The following is a 24,390-nucleotide window of genomic DNA, read 5'->3' on the forward strand; positions in this document are numbered from 1 at the left end:
AAAGTCAGTTATTAATTCATGTTTTTCATAAAAGCTGTGATAAATACAAGATCACAACAGCACTGAGAAGAACTACATACTCAATATTAATAGCTAGGCAGATAACTAAAAATGTGAAAGATGCTACAAAAAGATATAAAAGGCTCAGGGCAGGTGCAATATAATAAATAGGAAAGTCACACTGTTAATTAAATAAAGGTTGAAGTCACTAGGATGGATAAATAAATGTGAAAGCCTTTATATCGTGAGGATAGATATGAAATACAATATGTAATAGATGTGAAAGGTGCTATATAACAGATAGGTAAATAGGTGAGAAAACCACCATGTGACAAAATACACTGCAATATATAAAAAGTAGATGGATCGACAGGTAGATAAACTGACATATAGATACATAGATGTGAAAGGTGCAATATAATACATAGATCTGAAGAGCACTGTGCAACATGTAAAAGGAACTTCATCAGATATACAAAGCTGAATGTGTTTATCTTTTGACAACCCCGGGCACTGCTGGGTACTCCTGTGTGTGCGTCCAATATGTGCCTCCACACTGTTTAAATTCTCTCCACCAAATTTTGCAAAGATTTACCTATTTGTTCACTGGGCCACCATAGGCTCCACTGACAGACTGAGGAGATCGTTCCTCCCCCACACTATGCAACGCTTCAATTCCACCCTTGGAGGGGTTTAAATGTTAACATTATATAAAGTTACTGTCTGTTATACCTGCATTTTTATCACTCTTTAATTTAATATTGTTTTTATCAGTATGCTGCTGCTGGAGTATGTGAATTTCCCCTTGGAAATGTCTGTCTGTCTGTCTCTATCCATTATATAGTGCCTTTCATATCTATCTATCTATCTATCTATCTATTATATAGTGCCTTTCATATTTATCTATCTATCTATCTATCTATTATATAGTGTCTTTCATATCTATCTATCTATCTATCTATCTATCTATCTATCTATCTATCTATCTATCTATCTATCTATTATATAGTGTCTTTCATATCTATCTATCTATTATATAGTGCCTTTCACATCTATCTCTCTCTATCTATCTATCTATCTATCTATCTATCTATCTATCTATCTATCTATCTATCTATCTATTATATAGTGCCTTTCCTATCTATCTATCTATCTATCTATCTATCTATCTATCTATCTATCTATCTATCTATCTATCTATCTATCTATCTATCTATCTTATAGTGTCTTTCATATCTATCTATCTATATATCTATTATATAGTGCCTTTTGCATCCATCTATCTATCTATCGATCTATTATATAGTGCCTTTCATATCTATCTGTCTATCTATCTATCTATTATATAGTGTCTATCTATCTATTTATTATATAGTGCCTTTCCTATCTATCTATCTATCTATCTATCTATCTATCTATCTATCTATCTATCTATCTATCTATCTATCTATCTATCTATCTATTATATAGTGCCTTTCCTATCTATCTATCTATCTATCTATCTATCTATCTATCTATCTATCTATCTATCTATCTATCTATCTATCTTATAGTGTCTTTCATATCTATCTATCTATATATCTATTATATAGTGCCTTTTGCATCCATCTATCTATCTATCGATCTATTATATAGTGCCTTTCATATCTATCTGTCTATCTATCTATCTATTATATAGTGTGTATCTATCTATTTATTATATAGTGCCTTTCCTATCTATCTATCTATCTATCTATCTATCTATCTATCTATCTATCTATCTATCTATCTATCTATCTATCTATCTATCTATCTATCTATCTATCTATCTATCTATCTATCTATCTATCTATCTATCTATCTATCTATCTATCTCCTCACTTCATGACCCTTGTACCTCCCCAAGACCTCCCCTCAGGATGACATTACACATGTTGTTTCAAGCCCCCACTTCCACTTCCCGGTTTGTCTGTCTATGCTGACCAGGTGAGAAGAGAGCTGGGGAAATACAGTATAGACAAAGTTGTGCGGCCTGAGGTAATTAGTTCCAGGGTGCTGATATCATGTGCCAGCAAGGTCTGTGGGGTCTTTCAGTATCCATTCTCTCTTTCTCTGAGATTGCAGAAAGATCTTCTGCTCTGGAAAATGTGTTTTGTGGCCCCAGTGTCAAAGAAAGGGGCCTTAAGTTCAAAATGGACTTTAGATCAGTTGCTCTCACTTCAGACATTATGAAGACCTTTACGAAGCTACAACTCCTATATAGAGACTGTCTTGATCCTCTGCAGTTTGCTCACCAGGCACATGTAGGTGTGGAGGATGCTCTGACTTATATGCTTCACAAAGCCGACTCCCACCTGGTCAAAGATGGCACCAAGTCAGGATCATGTTCTTTGATTTTTCTAGCATCTTTAACACCGTTCTGCTTCACAGACTAGGGAACAAGCTAAAGACTTTGAACCTTGATACCCCTGTAGTCCACTGGATCATGGGTTACCTGACCAGCAGACAGCAGTTCATGAGGCTCAAGGACTGTGTTTAAGAGATGGTGGTGTGTAGTACTGGGGCACCTCAGGAAGCTGTCCTGTCTGCCTTTTGTTGACCCTCTACACAACAGGCATCCAATAGAATACCAGTTCTTGGCATCTAGAGTAGTTCTCAGATGACTCCTCCACCATAGGCTGCATTAATAATGGAGATGAGTCAGAATACAGCAAAGTTGTGGAGGACTTTGAGATGGACTGACCTACTTGGACTTCTGGTGTGTCAAGGAGCCCCTAAGATCAGTCATCATCCTGTGGGGCGTGAAGTGGAGGTGGTATAGAGCTACACGTACCTCGGGGTCCGTATGAACAGCAAACTGAGGCTAGTCAGTGTCCTCAAACTGGGCACAGCTGGATACTCCCCACTATTTTGTCCAATATGCACATCCACACTGTTTAACTTCTCTCAAGTAAATTTTTCCCATATTTCTCCATATGGACAGTGGACCCACCGTAGGCTATGTTTTGTTCTGTAATTTAGTTAGTACCCCCCAACCTGGGCAATGCCAATTGGTGTACGGCTGCTAGTAATAAATATAGAGACGTGAAACACGCTATGCAAAAACCAGATAGAACAGTCACTCTCAGAGACAGGTAGGTAGTTTAAAGATCCTTTAAGATGACACGTTTTATCCTTTCACAGTCCAGATGAATTAATGAAAAATGTAAGATTGAATTATTTATTTTAACCAAAAGCAAAACCATATTTGAGCCTAGTGATTATAAGCAACATGTGTCTCCCTCTTACTATTTGCAGTTGATTTCTAAGTGGTGCAGCAGTTCATATTTACCCTCACTTTGATTTGTAACTCGTTCCTGACTTCTTCCTGGGGGGGTTGTATGAATAAAAATAAGACAGGAAAAGAGGAACACTTCTCTTTTTCTCAGGTTTGCCCAGCTACGGTTTTTTGGTTTTTTTCCCTTTTGTGACAGTGGCTCTTTCTGGGGTGGCACTTATCTATTTTTTCAGAGCTGATCTGAAGTTGCATCTGGCCAGTATCTCCCTCTGTGACATTTCACACTGATTTAGTCCGTCGTCCAAACAAACCCCCCCCCCCCCCCCCCCCCAAATAAAACAGGGCTTTCACTGTTTTGGCTGCTGTGGCTAAACACTCAGCGGACTTTCTGTTCAAGCCCCCCTATCTGTCTTTGACTTAATCTCTTATTTTTACTAGACCTGCAGAGCACAGCTAGGCCCAGCCATAAACAAACACCGCCTGATAATGAACTTCTAATGAACTCGCTACTGTATCCAAGAGAGTTGTTTTACCAGATCTCTTTACATCAGATCAAAGCGTTAAGAGGTTCAGAGGGAAATCTCTGTCAAACATGACAATTATCAGTCAGTCGGCAAAAGTTACGTCTGCTGGATGTTGTAAAACAGAACAAAGTGGTGGGGAGTTTTATATTCCCTCAGATACCTTTTGGGTCCCGGGACTTTTCCTCTTTTTTTTGTATTTTTTTTTAATAAGCCTGTAATGCGTTCCCCTCCTTTTCTTTCTTGCAGTGTCCTTGCTTGTTTTTGTGCCTGCATCAGGGTGAGGAGATCATTTCAAGAGAGTCGTTTCAACGACTTACCATATTTAAAGGGTAGATGATTCGTACTTAATTGGCTCGAAGTTGAGCTGTCTTTAAATTAAATGAAGATAACTCCCATGAACATTATTTTTAACCTTTATATTACGAGGTGCATTTGCAGTATGCCAAAATTAACTCTATTTTGACACTTGTGAGTAACGCAAGAAATTATATTTTTACATAATGTGGCAGCTGAACCCTTTCATGTCCTGCAGCTGCATTTTTAGTGTTAAATGTGGACGGTTTTTATGGGACTAACATTTTCATGTTGTTTAAGGAAAAATACAGTTTTTATTTAATTGGAAACAGACTTTTATTAACAATTAAAACATAATTTTAGTCATATTAACAGACATAGTTCTATAAGGGCTCATTTATACTTCACGCTCAGAACGCGTATGCGCCCGCATCATGGCTACCACGCATTTCCAGCGTTCATTTGATGCGTCCTCTGAGCAGGTCCTCAGAAATTAATGCGACGCGTGCGCGAGTTGCAGTCCCAGCAAAAAGTCTTTTTCTTCTTTTACTGTAAAGCACTTTGGCTACAGCATTCCTATGTTGTTTTAAATAAATTGACATTGACAAACATTTTCTTTTTATATTTTCTTGATACAAACTTTCCAAAAATATAAATGAGTTCATTGAACACAATTCCTAATTCTATAAACAATAAAGCAAGGACATATAACAGTGGTGTTATGCTGGTTCAGTACAGCAATAAGAGATAAATTGTTTCTTTTTGAAAGCATAAAGGACACTGATCTGTTATGCCAGCTCTAATAGTCTTCAAGAATGAATTAGGTCAGGGGTCCTCAGTCACGGTCCTGGGGGGCCGCAGTGGCTGCAGGTTTTTGCTCCAACCCAGTTGCTTAATAAGAAGCGCTTATTGCTCCAGTAACACTTGTGCTTCACTTTAGTGGTCTCACTCGTTAAGATTTTGAACCCATATTGCTTATTTTAGTCTTAAACAGCTGTAGTCTTGTTTTTTAATGGCTCCTAATTAGCAATAACATGCAAATGACAAAAGAGAACAGCATTTCTTCATTTAGCTTGTTTCCATTTACACCTCTGTGTGTATTTATCACGCACTATTGGGTTTAACACTAGAATTACCAGAGCCACGAAAAAACTCATATATCCGGCCCACCTTAAATCGCTTTTTAAAACTGTTCTCACCTCTCCGCCAGCGTCTTTTGTCATCTAAATGTACTGATAAAGACATGCTGCAAGCAGCTGGCTATTCCATCCCCACACCGACTTAGAACGTGCACGAATTTCTCTCAGCTCATGCCTTGATTGATTATCTGGGAGTGAAGTGGGGTTTTAGAGTGGAAATAATAAATCGTTATTTGGAACACACGCATTTCATGTGTGTTGCATTTCTACAGTAATCGGTGTAAACACATTTTTAAAACAGAAACATTTATTATACAGTATTCTAGTAGCAAATGACAAAATGTTACCATAAACTATATAATGTATGAAGCCTGAAGTCCAAATATCAAAGAAACTTTCAGAAAAGGTACAAAAAAAAAAGCCGCCGCCAAAAAAAGCCGCCTTAGTGTGCGACATTGACACTCATTTACTATGGCTGCCGCCGTGATGCAATAGTATCAGTTGTTGACTAAGAATCAGAAGGTTACCAGTTCGATCCTGCATGATCTCATTTTGAGAAGTGTTCTTATTTTTTACTATTTTAGAATAAAAAGATACATTTGATTTCAGTCTGTAACAGCCGGTGTAATTTATGATATTTGTAAAGGTTAGCTTTGTTTATTTTTTTTTAATTCACTTTTCATTGTCTCAGTCGCGTTCAGGATCCTTCCCTACCAACCCCCGCCCCAATCTGACACTGCTGTTTTCACATAAAGACGCGCTATAGCTGTGCAGTGTATCACGATACATACGACTACGTGTTTTTTTTCCCACAATCTTGCCAGTCTCCACATGTTGCTGTATGCTGTTTCTTTTGTACTCCAGGACATGCAGAGGGAAGCATAGTAAAGAGCAGTAACTTCAGCGCTATATGCAATCATCAGACACTCCCCATCTGATACTGTTGTTTTCACATAAAGATGCGCTACAGCTCTGCAGTGTACTTGTGACTGTATTGTCATACCAATGCTTGCGAACTGAAGTGTCTGCATGCACTTTTCGTGGCATTACACGCATATTTTTTGAGCATGCCCATGTAGCTCAAACACAGGAACATATGTTGATGTAAAAGTGTAACAAAACAAGTGCACTTTTATTCAAGAGTATAACCGAAGAAAAAAGAAAGCAAGTTACAGTAGGTGGTTGATATGACAGCTTGCGTGGTGCAATGCTAAGAACTGCTGATTTCCATTCCGTGCTATATAACTGTTAACATTTGAATCAGATGATTGCATATAGCGCTGTCTTATTCAGTGTGCGCTAGAACATGCAGGTGGCCAGTTGCTGCGTGCTACAACGCACATTTTAAAAAAAGAAAGAGACAAATATATGTGACGTTTTGAAGAAATCATTTTATGACGCGAATAGTACTAATCAGAAAACATCGTTGAAGTAATGTAATATTATTTGGAAACGAACAGCGTCCGATCGGGTGTGAAGTTATACTGGCGCTGTTTGAGTCAGATCAGAAGCTGAATAAGCTGAAAAAGCTCCTGTTCTGACTCTAAGTAAAAAGCATGAATTAATCAACAGAAATAACCGCGATCGACATTTTAAACTTAACGATTTACAGTGCATACCAATTTATAAATTTTATGTCCGTTTGAGGGGAAAAAAAAAACACTTTCTCCGAAGCTGGGAATTGAACTCGGGTCTCTGTGGCACGACAGGCTGATGTGCTCCAAGACTGCAAACCTTAGTGTTAAGCCACGTAAGGGATTGTAGCATCCTTGAACCTTTTGTGAAAATGTTTATTTGATGTTTGGACTTCAGGCTTCATACATTCTATAGTTTATGCCTACATTTTGTAACATTTATTACTAAAATAGGAAAAAGTTTCTGTTTTAACAATGTGTTTATACAGATTACTGTAGAAACGTAACACGCATCAAATGCGTGTGTTCCAAATAACGATCTATTATTTCCATTCTAAAATTCCAGCAGTTCAGTTACTCCCAGATAATCAAACAAGGCATGAGCTGCGAAAACTTAGTGAATGTTCTGCGACGGTGGGGGATGGAATAGCCGGCTACTTGCTGCTCGTCTTAATCGGCACATTTAGAAGACAAAAGAGAGGTGAGAACGGTTTTGAGGTGGGCCGGATCTACGAGTTTTTTCGTAGACTCTGGTAATTCTAGTGTTAATTAAATACTTGGAAGGAAAGTGAAGAGAAAAAAGTGAAGGACTGAGAATCACTCCTCCATTTTACCCTTCAGATCATTTGGATGATATCCTTAGAAAGGGGAAGAAAAATCTAAGATATGAGAATGTCCTGACATGGTAGAGTTAAAGCAGCTAACAAGCCATGAAATGAAATTATTGTCAAGAATTGCTTTCTAATTAAGCAACGGGTTAGAACTGCTGCCCTCCAGGACTGTGATCGAGGACCCCTGAATTAGTGGCTCTTGCCCCACGTGGAATCGTCCGCTGCAGGTCCCCAACTCCTTTTTTTTTTTTTTTTTTTTTATTTTCTATGGGAGGTTTAAATAACGTCCTTCATGCTGGAGAAGTTGTGTCTTGTAGACACACAGAGTGTTCCTCCAGAGAGTATCGGGCCTGTCCTTCAAATGCATGAAATGTGACGCTTTCAGACACCAGTCATGCAAATCTTTCTTTGGTGGACCTTGAAATAAAAGCCCATTAATGTACCGTAGATACTCGCATATTAGTCGATCTCTCAGATAAGTCGAGTGTATTTTTAAGTTGAAAATTACGAAATTTGTTATGACCAGCGTATAAGTCGAGGGTAAAACTTGACAGCTATCAGAGATAGGGGGTGACAATCAGCTGTTAATGGCGACAAAACTCACTGTCACATCACAGGCATTCCCTCTGTGCTTGGAGAAATGCTAGACTCGTTGACTTGGCAACTAATCCTTGCGTGTGCGTGAGTTGCGAAATGTAAACAAAGGCAAGATGGCATCGATATGTCACAAGGGAGAGAAGTGAGTGCAGAAAAGAAAACACTCGGCAGACGATGTTTTGCACATTATCGCTGAGTCGGACTCTGATTTTTCAGAATCGGATTTTATTGACAGTGATCAGGAATCGAGCAAGAGAGTGAGAAGCCGGCATCAGCTGATCAGACACCAGCCGATGCCGCGCCAGCTGAATGCATTCACGTAGCTGATGTACCTACGGCAAGGTTCGCATTGTAGGAATACCCAGACATTGATCCGTGGGAGCCGAACTGGCTACCGGACTTCACAAGACAGCATGGCTTGCTGTTGGACACGACAGATCACCCGCTGCTGGACTACTTCAGGCTGCTCTCTCCTGATGCTGCTTTTCAGCTACTGTCAGACGAGACAAACAGGTAGGCAGAGAAACTTTTTATATCGCGGGCTGCGCTTGCATCGCATTGATAGCGTGCGTTGCCTTGGTTCTTTTCATTCCAAATCTGGTTGCATGTGGCAGCTAATGGTATGTTTGTTATCCAAAGCCTGCAAAAGCTAATGCTCAAATTCAAGCATTTCACAGTTTAAAGAATTATTTAATGAAATTAGAAAAAAACTAGCTAATTAGCAATAGTATTGCTGGCTTATAATTATTTCAAAGACCATGGGAAACGGCAGATGACCATGAAGCGTTGAGTGTACAATGTCATTACCCAAATTCTATGGACAATTGTGTTGCCCAGCGGATAAGTCGACCCTGTTTTTCTGAATGAATTTTAAGGCATACATTTTTCGACTTGTACGCGAGTATCTACGGTAACTAATTTTTAAAACTGATTTTTTTAAGACTGACAAAATCTTTTACTTTTGGTTGAATTGTAATGTCACATTCCGGAGGTTCTGAGTCTGTATAGCCTACTGCTTATGCTTTTAAACCTCATAACATTGTATAATTAGCTTATGCAGTACTTGTTATTTCTTTTAATGTTTGCTTATTATTCCAATTGTTTGTAATGACTAAATGAGGGCAAAAATGTGGATTCCCAATCCTCTTTGTTCTCCATTGATGCTTACTGATTTCTTGCAAACAACTCTGGAGTGAGCCCCTCAGAAAATTAAATCTAAGCAAGTGAAGCGTTTTTATGTCAAGCCATTAAGTCTTGTTTTCCTTATTCTGAGATTTATTATTATGAGATGTTCTATTGCACTGTATCTGCAGCCGGCAATGCAAAATATGCATATCCTTGTAGTGTTATTAATTGACAATTAAAAATCACAAATACGATATCGGGGACAACAATTGTCAGTTATGAATTTTGTAGTAATTGTGTACACTTATCAGTTAATATTAGGCCCTTCGTCTTCCTCAAAGCCTATCTCTCCCAAAGCCCCCTAATTGGTCCACACTGCAACAAAATGAAATCTAAGCAAAGCTAAACAAGGAAAAAGCTTTTTCGAACAAGCCATTAAATTTACCTCATTCTGAGATTTATTGACGTATGAAGAAATGTGTATTTAAGATTTTTTTTAGCTTATTTTAAGAAATATTGCAAAGTAAGTTTTGCTTACGTCATTGAAAGATTTTATTTGCTGAATAAGACAGTTATTGTGCTTTTGATTAGTGTAAAATTCCCTCTCGACTCCCCGGATGAAGCAGAGCAACTTCCTTTTATACCTGACCTGTGAGTACTTCCGCTGCAGGCCCATTGCATCCAGGAAGCACTTCTTGGTCAGGCTAAACCTCCCCGTGACAGGAGAGCCTGCCGCCAGCATCTCCACCTAGCAGCATGTGAGAACCCTAATAGGGCTGCCCACCAAAACTACAATTCCCATGCAGCCCTGCAAGTGTCCAAACAGAGGACGCACACCAGAGGGATGTCACCACTCAGTGTACTGAGTAAGTGCCTTGGGCATGGGAAAGGCGCTATATAAATAAAATGTATTATTATTATTATTACTGTGGAAGCAATTGGTCCAGAGAAGCAGTCTATCCATCCAGCAAAGATACCACTAACTAACCTGGCTGGAATGCCCATGCACCCACATCCTTCCATTAAAAAGACCTTCTGGACAAGGTAGGAACTGTCCATCCTGGCTGGGAAGCCAGCAAACCCATGTTGTCTATTACAATTAGGGAATCCATTCCCGGGCTCCCTTCCCATTCCTGCATTCCCGGGAATGAAACTGCTGGAATTCGCGGCTGAACGGGAACGGCCAAGCTCGCATATATAGCGTGTAAAAATCGATCAAGAAATAAGAGTTATAGTTGAAAATAATTAAGGTGGCGCCATTGCTGCAGCTTGCACTTCATCAGACAATCAGCTTTGAACAGCAACTTGAAATTGCAATGCGTCAGTCTGTTGCATGCGCATTATCTGTGCCAAGAAACTTGCTATCACAGAATGATGACAAGAAACTGGATGCATCAGTAAAAGCTGAAATAGCGGTGTTTCAGAGCAACAGCAAGCGCGGGCGTTGTTTAGATCAAGTGTATCAGTATCTGATGACTGTGCCGCCTACTTCAGTGGAGGCAGAGTGTGCTTTCTCAGCGGCTGGCGTACTCTGCACGAAGGTGCGCTCTCGCCTGGACGACCACACGCTCGACACGTTGTGCTTTCTACGCTCTTATTACCGCAACTAACTAGATACATGTACTTATATGACAGCATGAACTGCTTGTAGTTAAGATTAGTCTTTTATTGGTGTCAACATACTGCAGTAGTTTTATTAAAAATAAGTGTCACCCGCTCTGAAACCGTTCACATGTGAGGTGCACCGCACTGTGTCATTCACAGGAATGGATTCCCTAATTACAATGTATAAAACTGGAAGGGAAGGATGTGGTGAGACTTTTTTTTTTTGTGACTTTTTCATTCTCCATAATCTCTTATTATTTGAAGCACCCCAAAGCCCTCTTTCAAACTGGATATCCACAACAAGAGAATTTGGCATGGTCATCAGAGATAGGGATAGCGATGGACATTTTTTCCCATTCTTGTCAGCAGTTGCTCTTTGTGGAAGAGGCGCAGCCCTTCTGAACTCAGGTGGTAGGACTGTGTTACGTTTCCCATTTTTCCAGGAAGCAGTTTACTGAAGGGTTTATTATTACGCCACATCTTTCCTTCTAGTAACTGTTGTTAGGATCCACACCCTTCATTTACAGTAAAGGTTATTTTCGGGACTGTATATATCGTGTTTGTAGCATCCGAATGATATGCCTGTTAGTAGCTTTTGTTGCTGTGTTTGTAAATAGTTGCATATTTATTTGGTGCTTATTATATTTAATTTATTTTGACACGTTTCCAGTGGTTTTTGGAGTGGGAGCTGCTGTAGGCCTTAGGTGTTGGCCTAATTCTGTCCGTCACTCATTTCACAAGTGTAGCAGCTCCATCGCTATACAAATCTGTTGGCAACCTCGTCACCCCCCAAGAGGTTGGGGTTCGCTACACTTCATTTCTCTGAAGGCTGCTGTAAAGAAACGAGAGAGAAATCTGTACTTTTTTACATTTCTTCATTTTTTTTATTAAATATTTTGGAACAATGAATTTTATTCAAAAACTAGACATTAAGCCCGTTACAATAATGGGCGCTAGAACAATAGTGCATTCTCTTTGAGAATTTTTTTTACGCTCAATTGCCTATTCCTCTATACAGATGCTGGTCATAAAATTAGAATATCATGACAAAGTTGATTTATTTCAGTAATTCCATTCAAAAAGTGAAACTTGTATATTAGATTGATTCATTACACACAGACTGATGTATTTCAAATGTTTATTTCTTTTAATGTTGATGATTATAACTGACAACTAATGAAAGTCCCAAATTCAGTATCTCGGAAAATTAGAATATTGTGAAAAGGTTCAATATTGAAGACACCTGGTGCCACACTCTAATCAGCTAATTAACTCAAAACACCTGCAAAAGCCTTTAAATGGTCTCTCAGTCGAGTTCTGTAGGCTACACAATCATGAGGAAGACTGCTGACTTGACAGTTGTCCAAAAGACGACCATTGACACCTTGCACAAGGAGGGCGAGACACAAAAGGTCATTGCTAAAGAGGCTGGCTGTTCACAGAGCTCTGTGTCCAAGCACATTAATAGAGAGGCGAAGGGAAGGACAAGATGTGGTAGAAAAAAGTGTACAAGCAATAGGGATAACAGCACCCTGGAAAGGATTGGGAAACAAAACCCATTCAAAAATGTGGGGGAGATTCACAAAGAGTGGACTGCAGCTGGAGTCAGTGCTTCAAGAACCACCAGGCACAGACGTATGTAAGACATGGGTTTCAGCTGTCGCATTCCTTGTGTCAAGCCACTCTTGAACAAGAGACAGCGTCAGAAGCGTCTCGCCTGTGGACTGCTGCTGAGTGGTCCAAAGTTATGTTCTCTGATGAAAGTAAATTTTGCATTTCCTTTGGAAATCAAGGTCCCAGAGTCTGGAGGAAGAGAGGAGACGCACAGAATCCACGTTGCGTGAGGTCCAGTGTAAAGTTTCCACAGTCAGTGATGGTTTGGGGTGCCATGTCATCTGCTGGTGTTGGTCCATTGTGTTTTCTGAGGTCCAAGGTCAACGCAGCCATCTACCAGGAAGTTTTAGAGCACTTCATGCTTCCTGCTGCTGACGAACTTTATGGAGATGCAGATTTCATTTTCCAACAGGACCTGGCACCTGCACACAGTGCCAAAGCTACCAGTACCTGGTTTAAGGACCATGGTATCCCTGTTCTTGATTGGCCAGCAAACTCGCATGACCTTAACCCCATAGAAAATCTATGGGGTATTGTGAAGAGGAAGATGCAATATGCCAGACCCAACAATTCAGAAGAGCTGAAGGCCACTATCAGAGCAACATGGGCTCTCATAACACCTGAGCAGTGCCACAGACTGATCGACTCCATGCCACGCTGCATTGCTGCAGTAATCCAGGCCAAAGGAGCCCCAACTAAATATTGAGTGCTGTACATGCTCATTCTTTTCATGTTCATACCTTTCAGTTGGCCAACATTTCTAAAAATCCTTTTTTTGCATTGGTCTTAATTGATATTCTAATTTTCCGAGATACTGACTTTGGCACTTTCATTAGTTGTCAGTTATAATCATCAACATTAAAAGAAATAAACATTTGAAATACATCAGTCTGTGTGTAATGAATGAATCTAATATACAAGTTTCACTTTTTGAATGGAATTACTGAAATAAATCAACTTTGTCATGATATTCTAATTTTATGACCAGCACCTGTAGATCTATTTGCTCTTCTGAGTCTTTCTCTTTTAGCATTTTTCTGTCGCTCATTATCTTTTTTGGGTGGCATGTTGTTAGTAGATAGTCACAGTAATATAGGCTTGTACGTCCGTAATATTTTTTGTTACAGTAATACTAGCTTGTATGTGGCTATAATATGCGCCACTGTATTGTGTGCCTTTAATTTTCTCTCGCAGTAATACTGGTTTGTATTTCCATAAAATGCCTGTAATTTTCTCTGACAGTAATACTGGCTCTGCTGTCCATAATATGCGTTTAATTTTCTGTCACAACAGTGGGCAATCAGCAGATTCTCCCCGGCAACTGATGTAATGTGTGGCGTGTAGTTGATAATCGTGCCTGTACCGTCTCTCCAGCAAGTACTGTGCAGTTCCCCAGCAGGTATTTTAATCTGTGCTGGCGTGCAGCTGATTATTGTATGTGTGGCGTCTCCACAGCAATGGATTTTATGTGCGCGAAAATAAATCTACTTTTAAAAGTCATCCTATTGTAATATAATAAAAATTCGTATATTTAGGAAAACCCCTTCAACGACTGACACTTTACCGGGCCAGGCTTCTTAATCGCAAATCTGACATCCTCAGAGTGAACACTTGCACAACCACAAACACTAATGCCACCTCTTTGGGGAAGCTGGTCTCTGCGTCTCAGTACCCCATTCGATTTTTCGTGCCTTTTGTTTTAAGTCTTACCTCATTTCCAGAAATCCGATTGGATCGGCCGTGCGATATTTTATAGGTCCCGCCCTCTCTGTCTTGTGTGACGTGTCAGGCGGACATACACAGACACTGGACGCACACAGGGGTTTTATTAAAGAGGATAACACTAATGACTTGTTACAGTATCAAACCTGGGCCCAAACAGACATATGGGGGCTGGAGACACTTTAAGAGACAGCAGATTCAAGTGGCTTACAAATTCTATTGACTGATGTCCTGTTGTTTGTTCCTTATGGAGGAGGGTTAATGGCTAACTATAAAGTAGTTAATATTTCGTATGGGTAAAAAAAAAAAATTGAAAGAAATACCTGATGAAGACCTGATGAAGAAGCTGAGGTGACGGAAAGTTTCCAGCTGCTTCCGTGACTCAGGCATTTCATTAATTTATGTTTAGGCAGTTAAGAAAAGCAATTGGACACGTTAAGCAGGATGATACCCAAGTTGAAGTAATAATAATAAGAAGAATAATAATTCTTTGCATTTCTATAGCACTTTTCTCACTACTCAAAGCACTCAGCAATTGCAGGTTAAGAGCTTTGCTCAAGGGCCCAACAGAGGGGAGTCTCTTTTTGCATTTACCTTCCGCTTGCCAGTGCTGATCCCTAGCCTCAGAGCCACCACTCCACCCTGCAAAAGTAAATTTAAAAGATTAAAAAGTACTTAAAGTCGTACAGAATGTTACTCTATTTTAAGAGAGTCAGTTTTGAAAGTCCTTTTTATTTTATTTTTTTTTATATACGGTGCATCCGGAAAGTATTCACAGCACATCACTTTTTCCACATTTTGTTATGTTACAGCCTTATTCCAAAATGGATTAAATTCATTTTTTTCCTCAGAATTTTACACACAACACCCCATAATGACAACGTGAAAAAAGTTTACTTGAGGTTTTTGCAAATTTATTACAAATAAAAAACTTGAGAAAGCACATGTACATAAGTATTCACAGCCTTTGCCATGAGGCTCAAAATTGAGCTCAGGTGCATCCTGTTTCCCCTGATCATCCTTGAGATGTTTCTGCAGCTTCATTGGAGTCCACCTGTGGTAAATTCAGTTGACTGGACATGATTTGGAAAGGCACACACCTGTCTATAGAAGGTCCCACAGTTGACAGCTCATGTCAGAGCACAAACCAAGCATGAAGTCAAAGGAATTGTCTGCAGACCTCTGAGACAGGATTGTCTTGAGGCACAAATCTGGGGAAGGTTACAGAAAAATTTCTGCTGCTTTGAAGGTCCCAATGAGCAGAGTGGCCTCCATCATCCATAAGTGGAAGAAGTTCGAAACCACCAGGACTCTTCCTACAGCTGGCCAGCCATCTAAACTGAGCGATCGGGGGAGAAGGGCCTTAGTCAGGGAGGTGACCAAGAACCCTATGGTGACTCTGTCAGAGCTCCAGAGGTCCTCTGTGGAGAGAGGAGAACCTTCCAGAAGGATAACCATCTCTGCAGCAATCCACCAATCAGGCTTGTATGGTAGCGTGGCCAGACGGAAGCCACTCCTTAGTAAAAGGCACATGGCAGCCCGCCTGGAGTTTGCCAAAAGGAACCTGAAGGACTCTCAGACCATGAGAAAGAAAATTCTCTGGTCTGATGAGACAAAGATTGAACTCTTTGGTTTGAATGCCAGGCGTCACATTTGGAGGAAACCTGGCACCATCCCTACAGTGAAGCATGGTGGTGGCAACATCATGCTGTGGGGATGTTTTTCAGCGGCAGGAACTGGGAGACTAGTCAGGATAAAGGGAAAGATGACTGCAGCAATGTACAGAGACATCCTGGATGAAAACCTGCTCCAGAGCGCTCTTGACCTCAGACTGGGGTGACGGTTCATCTTTCAGCAGGACAACGACCCTAAGCACACAGCCAAGATATCAAAGGAGTGGCTTCAGGACAACTCTGTGAATGTCCTTGAGTGGCCCAGCCAGAGCCCAGACTTGAATCCGATTGAACATCTCTGGAAAGATCTTAAAATGGCTGTGCACCGACACTTCCCATCCAACCTGATGGAGTTTGAGAGGTGCTGCAAAGAGGAATGGGCAAAACTGGCCAAGGATAGGTGTGCCAAGCTTGTGGCTTCATATTCAAAAAGACTTGAGGCTGTAATTGCTGCCAAAGGAGCATCGACAAAGTACTGAGCAAAGGCTGTGAATACTTATGGACATATGATTTCTCAGTTTTTTTATTTTTAATAAATTTGCAAAAACCTCAAGTAAACTTTTTTCATGTTGTTATTATGGGGTGTTGTGTGTAGAATTTTGAGGAAAATAATGAATTTAATCCATTTTGGAATAAGGCTGTAACATAACAAAATGTGGAAAAAGTGATGCGCTGTGAATACTTCCCGGATGCACTGTAGGATCTTTTGACATTTCAGACATTTCATGGTAAGATGGCAACCTCTTCATGACAAAACTCTGAAGTATATAAACATTCTTGTTTTTTAATTGCTCCTAATTAGCAAAAACATGCAAATAACAAAAGAGACCAGCAATTCTCCTTTTAGCTTGTTACCGTTCACACCTCTGTGTGTATTTATCATGCACTATTGGGTTTAATTAAATACTTGGAAGGAAAGTGAAGAGAAAAAAGTGAAGGACTGAGAATCACTCCTCCATTTTAGCCTTCAGATCATTTGGATGATATCCTTAGAAAGGGGAAGAAAAATCTAAGATATGAGAATGACCTGACATAGTAGAGTTCAAGCAACTAACAAGCCATGAAATGAAATTATTGGCAAGAATTGCTTTCTAATTAAGCAACCGGGTTAGAACAAAAACCTGCGGCCCTCCAGGACTCTGATTGAGGACCCCTGCTCTAAAGCTAACATGTAGTGGATCACCCCTCTTGCTTAGCTGCTAATGCGATCACAGAAAGTTATTTAGTTTATCAGTTAGATAGAAACGTGTGGACGGTTAGACTGTTAGATTTGCTTGCAATCAGAAAAGTATAAAGTGGCATGTGGTTTCTGACCGTATTTTACATGCGTATTTGAATAACTTAGAAAAAATTACCAAGATACACAAGCCTCAAACAGAAACATAATGTGTGTGTGTTATCAATTTTTCTTATCATTTGTGTGAACTGTTTTGCTTTGAAATTCACTAAAACTTTTAAAAATCAGACTTCTGAACGGTGGAAGTTTTTGTATACACATCATGCTCTGTGCCTGAACCTTTCTATGAAGCCGAAGCTGCGGAAACCCTGGACAAACAAATCTACAGTACGTGAGTGTCAGGTTTTGTAGTTTTTCTCTTTACAGAGTGTGTTTTCACACTCTTATTTATCCTCTTTTACAAATAAAAATCAGCCTTGTCATCCTATCTTTCTTCAGACTTGGACAGGATTTCACCTAAAAGTTGAACCTCTGCCTGCTTCCGCTGAGATGGCCGATCCTTGAAAGTGGGTCGAATGTCAAGTTCCCCAGGAGCTGCTGCCGTAAAACCTTTTTTACTGCCCGCTGTGTTTTGTGAGGGTTTTAACGACAAGGGCATCCCAATTCTCAGAAATAGGAGTGCATGTCAGGGCTGTTTTTTTCATGCGAATGCAGGTTTTTAATACTCTTTACACTTTACGGCTTAGATTTATTTCTGTCTGTGGCCTGGCTGATGCTACAGAGTTGCCAAGAAAATCCGCATATTTCATAAAAAGCCGTCATGCCCGATTGCAGTCATGCTGCAGATGCCAAGGTAGTGTAACTGTTTCACTTCCACAATTCATCACCTTTATTGGCAGGTACCCTGAAGGGTGACGTTTGTCTGTGTGACCTGCACCTGCAGGTACACAAGTTTGCACTGACAGGCACAAAGCTCATTCGGGAGAATCGGCTAAAAGCCATGTAGACAAGTCAAAATGATTTGTTACACGGCAGAAGTGTTAGGTCTGCTTTTACTGTAGATCTTCCCTCGTGAGCAGCCAGTCCAGTGCTTGATTTAGTGTGAACTGTAACACTTACTTAGTTTGTGATGGTGCTGCTGTGTGTAAAATAAGGGTTTTGTCACAGGAGAGGGCCCACCGTGGCACCCTTCTAGACCTAGACAAGCGTCAAGGAGGCAAAGGACAGACAGAAATGACCCAAAGTACTGCTGCTACTTGCGCCCTGCATATCAGGTGGGGAGTCTCACTGGCTTACCCACCACACTACTACATCATACTTACCTACCAAAGTAGTCAATAGGGTCATCACCTGTGCATATGGAGACAGTGGTGTAGTCCTATGCTCCTTCTCGCCCACTCAGGTCAGCATCTGGTGATGCCACCTGTGCGTGGTATCAAATCTCAATCCAGATACTTCTCTTGTGTTGCTCCAAGTTGGTGGAACCAGCTGCCCACCTCCATCCACACTGCTGATTCCTTCAATGTGTTTAAGAAGCCATTGAAAACCCTACTGATCTATGAATATCCATCAAATTGTTAACAAACATTTTTGCTCTGGGAATATTGGTCATATTGTTTTTTGTTATGCTAGCTTTATATGTCTTTATTTGTGGTGATCAACTTTTGTAACCAGTCCTGCTACACTTGCTCAAAAACAGTCCCTAGACTGATGTTATTTGGTTATGTGGACCTCCGTTGGAAGACACTTTGGACAATATCTGCTACACAAATCAATATAAATGTACTACACCGACACCCACTGTTCTCCCTTCCTGTCTTTTGATTCTGAGACTTTGGTCTCTTCTGACCCACCCCTAGTTGAGTCTTCAGCCCACTCTCCTTCTGACTCTGAACAGAACAGGATGGCTTTGAATCTCACTGTGGGTTCACATGAGTCTAAACTCTTAGATCGCTACCAGGGTCGAGTCTACGTTCTGTCTGGACACCAGGCTAGAACTCCCTCTAGTGGCCCCACAACCCCAAGCCTTCTGTTGTCTTTTAAGGTGTTCCAGTATAGCTGGAGAGGTGCCTTCTCTATTAGTGTGAAAGTACAGTTCTATCTTGTGACACAATGGAAGAAATCTTGGGAAAGGCAATTCAGAGAGAAACTCGCTTCCAGGTAGGTTGGGGATGCAGTGGGTATGAAAAAATGAAGTAAATATAATCCACACAATGGAACAAAAGTAATCCTCTTCACAGAGCTTGATGGCCGTTCTGTCATGGAGACCTCATAAATACAACACAACAGTACAAATGACTTTGTTCTCGCACAGCGCTCCTCACCACGTGCAGGCACACAACGATGTGACACCTCTCAAGACAAGAGTAGATTCTACCACTCACTGAATACAGAACTATCACATAGGCTTCCACCCAGGCCTTCTCTGTGCCTGTTTCTCACACACAGTGGACCTGGCATTGACGTTCCTGTTAGTGTGGTGCACTCTCTCATATCTGTCTCCATTTTTAAATGAAACAGTACAATACAATACAATTCAATATAATTTATTTTTGTATAGCCCAAAATTACACAAGTTGTGCCACAATGGGCTTCAACAGGCCCTGCCTCTTGACAGCCCCCCAGCCTTGACTCTCTAAGAAGACAAGGACAAACTCCCAAAAAAAACCCCAGTAGGGGAAAAGAAACATCAGGAAAGGCAGTTCAAAGAGAGACCCCTTTCCAGGTAGGTTGGGTGTGCAGTGGGTGTCAAAAAGAGGGGGCCAATACAGTACACATAATAGAACAAATCTTCTGTAGCAGCCATACCACCTGCACTTCAGAAGAGGTCATCCACCTGAAGCTAAGAACGTTTAGGCCTGGCCAGTACTTGAATGGGAGACCAACCAGGAGAAGCTTGGGTTGCTTCTGGATGAGGTGTTGGCAGGGTGCACTTACTCTGTGGTCTGAATATGGAACCCGATACCCCAGTGCAGTGACAAGGGACACTGTGGTGTAAATATAGTGCTGTCCTTCAGATTAAATGAAAAATCGAGGTCCTGGCTGTCTGTGGTCATAAAACATCCCTGGGCCTCCTTTGGAAGGATCAGGGTATATTCAGATGTCCTGGCAAATAATTGGCTATGTCTCTCTTACTCCTTCACCAACTAATAGTTCAAATGTGGTGGGCATACTGGCAAAAAAATGGCTGCTGTCGCAACTGCATGTTAGTGGTGGTTCAAGTGGCTCCCTACTCACTAAAGCGCTTTGAGTAATGAGAAAAGCACTATAGAAAAGTAAAGAATTATAATTATTATTATTGAATTAATTCACATTCTTCCAGTGAAATGGAAGACTGAACAAAGTATTGGTTTGTTTTTCAAAAGTACAATTAGAATTTTGTGACGTTGTGCTCAAAAAGTGGTAGGTGTTTACCACAGTCACTTTCTTCTTGTCTCAAACTTGAGTTTGTATTTTTTTTACATTTGTATTTTATTTTTTTTATATGTTTCACTTATCCTTTAATGTCTTCATCCTTAAGTAAAAAAGTAAAAAAAAAATGTTCAGCAAGAAGAAAATTGTTCTGCTGCCAAAAAAAAAAAATATAGAAATGCAAAAATTTACAAAGTAAAAAATTCTGCAACTGAAATTTTTAAATCATTCACTTCTCACCAGTCAGCAGGCACAGAGTTTCAGTAAAACATGATGAATGTCTGACCTCTAGTGGCTAATGACTGTAATACACAGCTGGATCTCTATCTATCTATCTATCTATCTATCTATCTATCTATCTATCTCTCTATCTATCTATCTATCGATCTATCTAATAGTGGCTATTATTAATATTACATAATCATTTTAATTATATAGTGCCTTTCATATCTGTCTGTCTCTCTATTAATTATAAAGTCCCTTTCATATATATTTATTTTTATTTAGTACCTTTTATATCTATCTATCTGTAACTCTATCTATCTGTCAGGCTATCATATTATATTTCATGTGTCTACCATTTGTATAGCACCTTTAAAATATTTTCCGTACCTAGCTGTCAGTTATAAAGTGTCTTTTATATTTATACTTTATACATAACACCTTGATATCTATCTATCTATCTATCTATCTATCTATCTATCTATCTATCTATCTATCTATCTATCTATCTATCTATCTATCTATCTATCATATAGTGCCTTTCATATCTATCTATCTATCTATCTATCTATCTATCTATCATATAGTGCCTTTCATATCTATCTCTGTCTATCTATCTATATCTATCTATCTATCTATCTACCTATCTATCATATAGTGCCTTTCATATCTATCTATCTATCTATCTATCTATCTATCTATCTATCTATCTATCTATCTATCTATCTGACTTTTTTGTTTATTTAACTGTTCATTCTTTATACAGTATCGTGAAAGTCTATGTATTTATTATATAATTTCTGTCATATCTGTCTCCTTTTCAGTTATCTAGTACTTTCACATTTATCCATTTCTCATTTCTATAGCTCCTTTAAAATCGATTTATCTTTCTGTAACCTTCCTTTTTTGTTTGTTTTTTGCAGTTCATAGTCAAATAAGGTATTCAGTTTTACAAAAGTTGGTCAACTCTGTTATTATACAAGAAACTCTGTTATTATATAAGAAATTAAAACACACTGCACAGACTCAGATTTATATGTGTGGAATGTAGTTTGCAAGTCAGACAGTTGCTCTCGACATACTTTCAGAAGCACTCCATGTGCTGCCCGTGAACTCTTCTTAAATTTTGGTCGTTTACAATTAACTTTGTGCCATTTGGCAGACATTCTTCAGGTGTCAGGCTGCAAGGTGAAAGGTCTCCAACTTGGTTAGTCGTCTTGCAGTGCAGGTTAGCCCTTTCCCACTCAATGCAGGGCAGTTCAGGATTCCTTTCTTTTCCAGTTCTTTTTCTGGTTGCAGGTTTAGGTTTCATTGCCCCTTGTTTTTAAGAATTAACTAACTTTCTTATTTCACCTGCAGTTCATTTACGTGGAGTACTGTCAATGTAAACTGAACTTTGCACATTATGTAGATGACAGTAACGTGATTTTTTTTTTTTTTTATTGGTATTCATTAAGACTTTTGAATGAGTCTGTTTGACCATCAAGGCATGAAAGGATACTTGAGGTGTACAAAAAGAGCATTGTCTCAAACTATGTTATATCTAATGTGATGCTGCATCAGAAGTAATAAAACAACATTTATGTTATCATAAAATTGTTTAATCTTATATGCTTACAAGCTTCTCGTGTGGCACAGTTGCCCATAAAGAAAAGTGATTTGTGTTTTCTAATATAGCAGCATAGACTTGATGAATTCTGGTTATTCTTGAAACAAAAGTCTTGTTTTAAATGTTTAATGGAATATCTCTTTGTCTTTTAGCTGAATTCACAACACCACGGGCCATACTGACTGGACATGACTGTGAGATCACATGTGCAACAGTGTGTGCAGAACTGGGCCTGGTCATCAGTGGCTCCAAAGGTAAACTATTAATAATCCCAACTTTATCCTAATTTCCGTACTACATACTGGGTCAGGATATGGATGTTTGAATTTGAACAGGAGTGTTTCCACATTAAGCACCACCATAGCTCAGTCAGTTGCCTGTATGCCTATAGTTTTTGGTGTAGGGTTAGTTTACTTTCAGTCGCATTGCTCTACAGGTGCTATTTCCTGTTTGGCAGATTTTGCTAATTTGGGCCATTGAAAAGTCACTTGGATGCTACAGAAGCCGACTTCAAACGAGTAAAAGTCAATCCTTCAAGTAAACCTCATCTAGATCACATTCTTGACGCCGGAGAGACTTGTTGCATGTTGGTTAAATATGCAAGTGATATTTCACTGTATTCCATATACATAAGAGTAGCTTTGAAGACCCTAGCAAATCCACCATGAGTCATAACGTTTTAGCTGTTAGTGTCACGTACTTTAAGAGAACCTTGTTATATGCTCAAATATCCTGAGAAATAAAATCCATCCCCTGCTTCAGTTATTAAATTCAATCTCTTGTACTACCTTTTCAGAGAAGAAGGGTCCACTCAAAAGATAACGTTCAGGAAATGGGTTGCTTTCATCATCATCATGGGTTTTACACCCATTTTCTGGGTTTGCCCAAATTAGTCTGTTGCCCCACGAACACCCAAACCCACAAAGTCTGTTTTTTCCTTCATTCATCACAGGCCTGAGCACCCTTCTTTTAATATCATCTAACACCACTTCCAGCCATGCTGTCTTTGGTCTCCCTCTTTTCCTCATCCCCTTGACTTCCATTTTGGTGCACCTCTTCACTTAGTAATCCTCCCGTCCTTTGCTCCACATCCCGCACCTACTTAGCCTGTTTCTTACCACCACACCAAGTCGTCGTGTCACTCCTTGATACTCCACACATCATCCTGTTCATTCACATCTGTTATGTCCAGTTTTATGTTCCACCTTCCTCAGACTTCATGCTCATACATGGTCCATATAGCCCAAAGCCTAGTGAACAGACTAGGACAGCATTTTATGTCACTAGAGAAGGGGATGAGAGGAATGAAGGTCAGTAGGAACGAGACAGAATACATGTGTGTAAATTAGAGGGAGGTCAGTGGAATGGTGAGGGTGCAAGGTGTAGAGTTGGCGAAGGTGGATGAGTTTAACACTAGAATTACCAGAGCCAAAGAAAAAACTCGTAAATCCGGCCCACCTTAAATCCCTTCGCACCTCTCTGTCAGCATCTTTTGTCTTCTAAATGTGTTGATAAGCCCAAGCAGCCTGCTATACCACCACCACCTCAGAACGGGCAAGAATTTCTCCTAGCTTCTGCCTTGATTGATTATCTGGGAGTGAGCTACCTAGAATTGTGAGGGGAAATAATTTGATGTGTGTTTTGTGTCTACAACAATCTATGTAAACACATTGTTAAAACAGAAACGTTTTTCATGTTATAGTAATAAATGACAAAATGTAGACATGAACTGTATAATGTGTGAAGGCTGATGGCCAAATATCAAATAAACACATTCACAAAAGGTGCAAGTACAACACGATCGCTTCCGTGGTGCAGCAGATAGAACTGCCGACTTATAATCCAGAGGTTGTAAGTTCAAAACCAGCTCCCGGCCGAATTGACCATTTTGAGTAGTGAGCTATTCTTATTGTTAATATTATTCAATAAAAACATACATTTGGTTTGTCTGTAACAGCCGGTGTAAATTTATAGCACTTGTAAAAGTTAGCGTTTTATTTCACTTTTATTCTCTCTGTCATGATCACGATACATACTACCGCCCCCCCGAGGGATCTGACGCTGTTAGTTTTTGTTTGAAACTGGGAATAACTGTAGATGTGAGCGGTGTTTTGAGACAATGGAACTGGACATTCTCTGATATGGATGGATAAAAGCTGACCCACAAACGCTGGTGA

The 24,390-nt window shown here is 39.8% G+C and overlaps 1 protein-coding gene across 3 annotated transcripts in view; it reads left to right on the forward strand.

Moving 5' to 3' along the window:
- The window catches only part of lrba (LPS responsive beige-like anchor protein), an 830,448-nt gene that overhangs the window by 760,945 nt on the left and 45,113 nt on the right, over positions 1–24,390 (forward strand). For all 3 annotated transcript variants that reach the window (XM_051928096.1, XM_051928098.1, XM_051928097.1), the window contains exon 53: positions 22,366–22,467. In XM_051928096.1, the coding sequence (XP_051784056.1) occupies positions 22,366–22,467 (102 nt within the window). The remainder of the gene's footprint in view (positions 1–22,365; positions 22,468–24,390) is intronic.

Source organism: Erpetoichthys calabaricus, chromosome 5 (assembly GCF_900747795.2).
Source record: "Erpetoichthys calabaricus chromosome 5, fErpCal1.3, whole genome shotgun sequence".
NCBI classification, from domain to species: domain Eukaryota; kingdom Metazoa; phylum Chordata; class Cladistia; order Polypteriformes; family Polypteridae; genus Erpetoichthys; species Erpetoichthys calabaricus.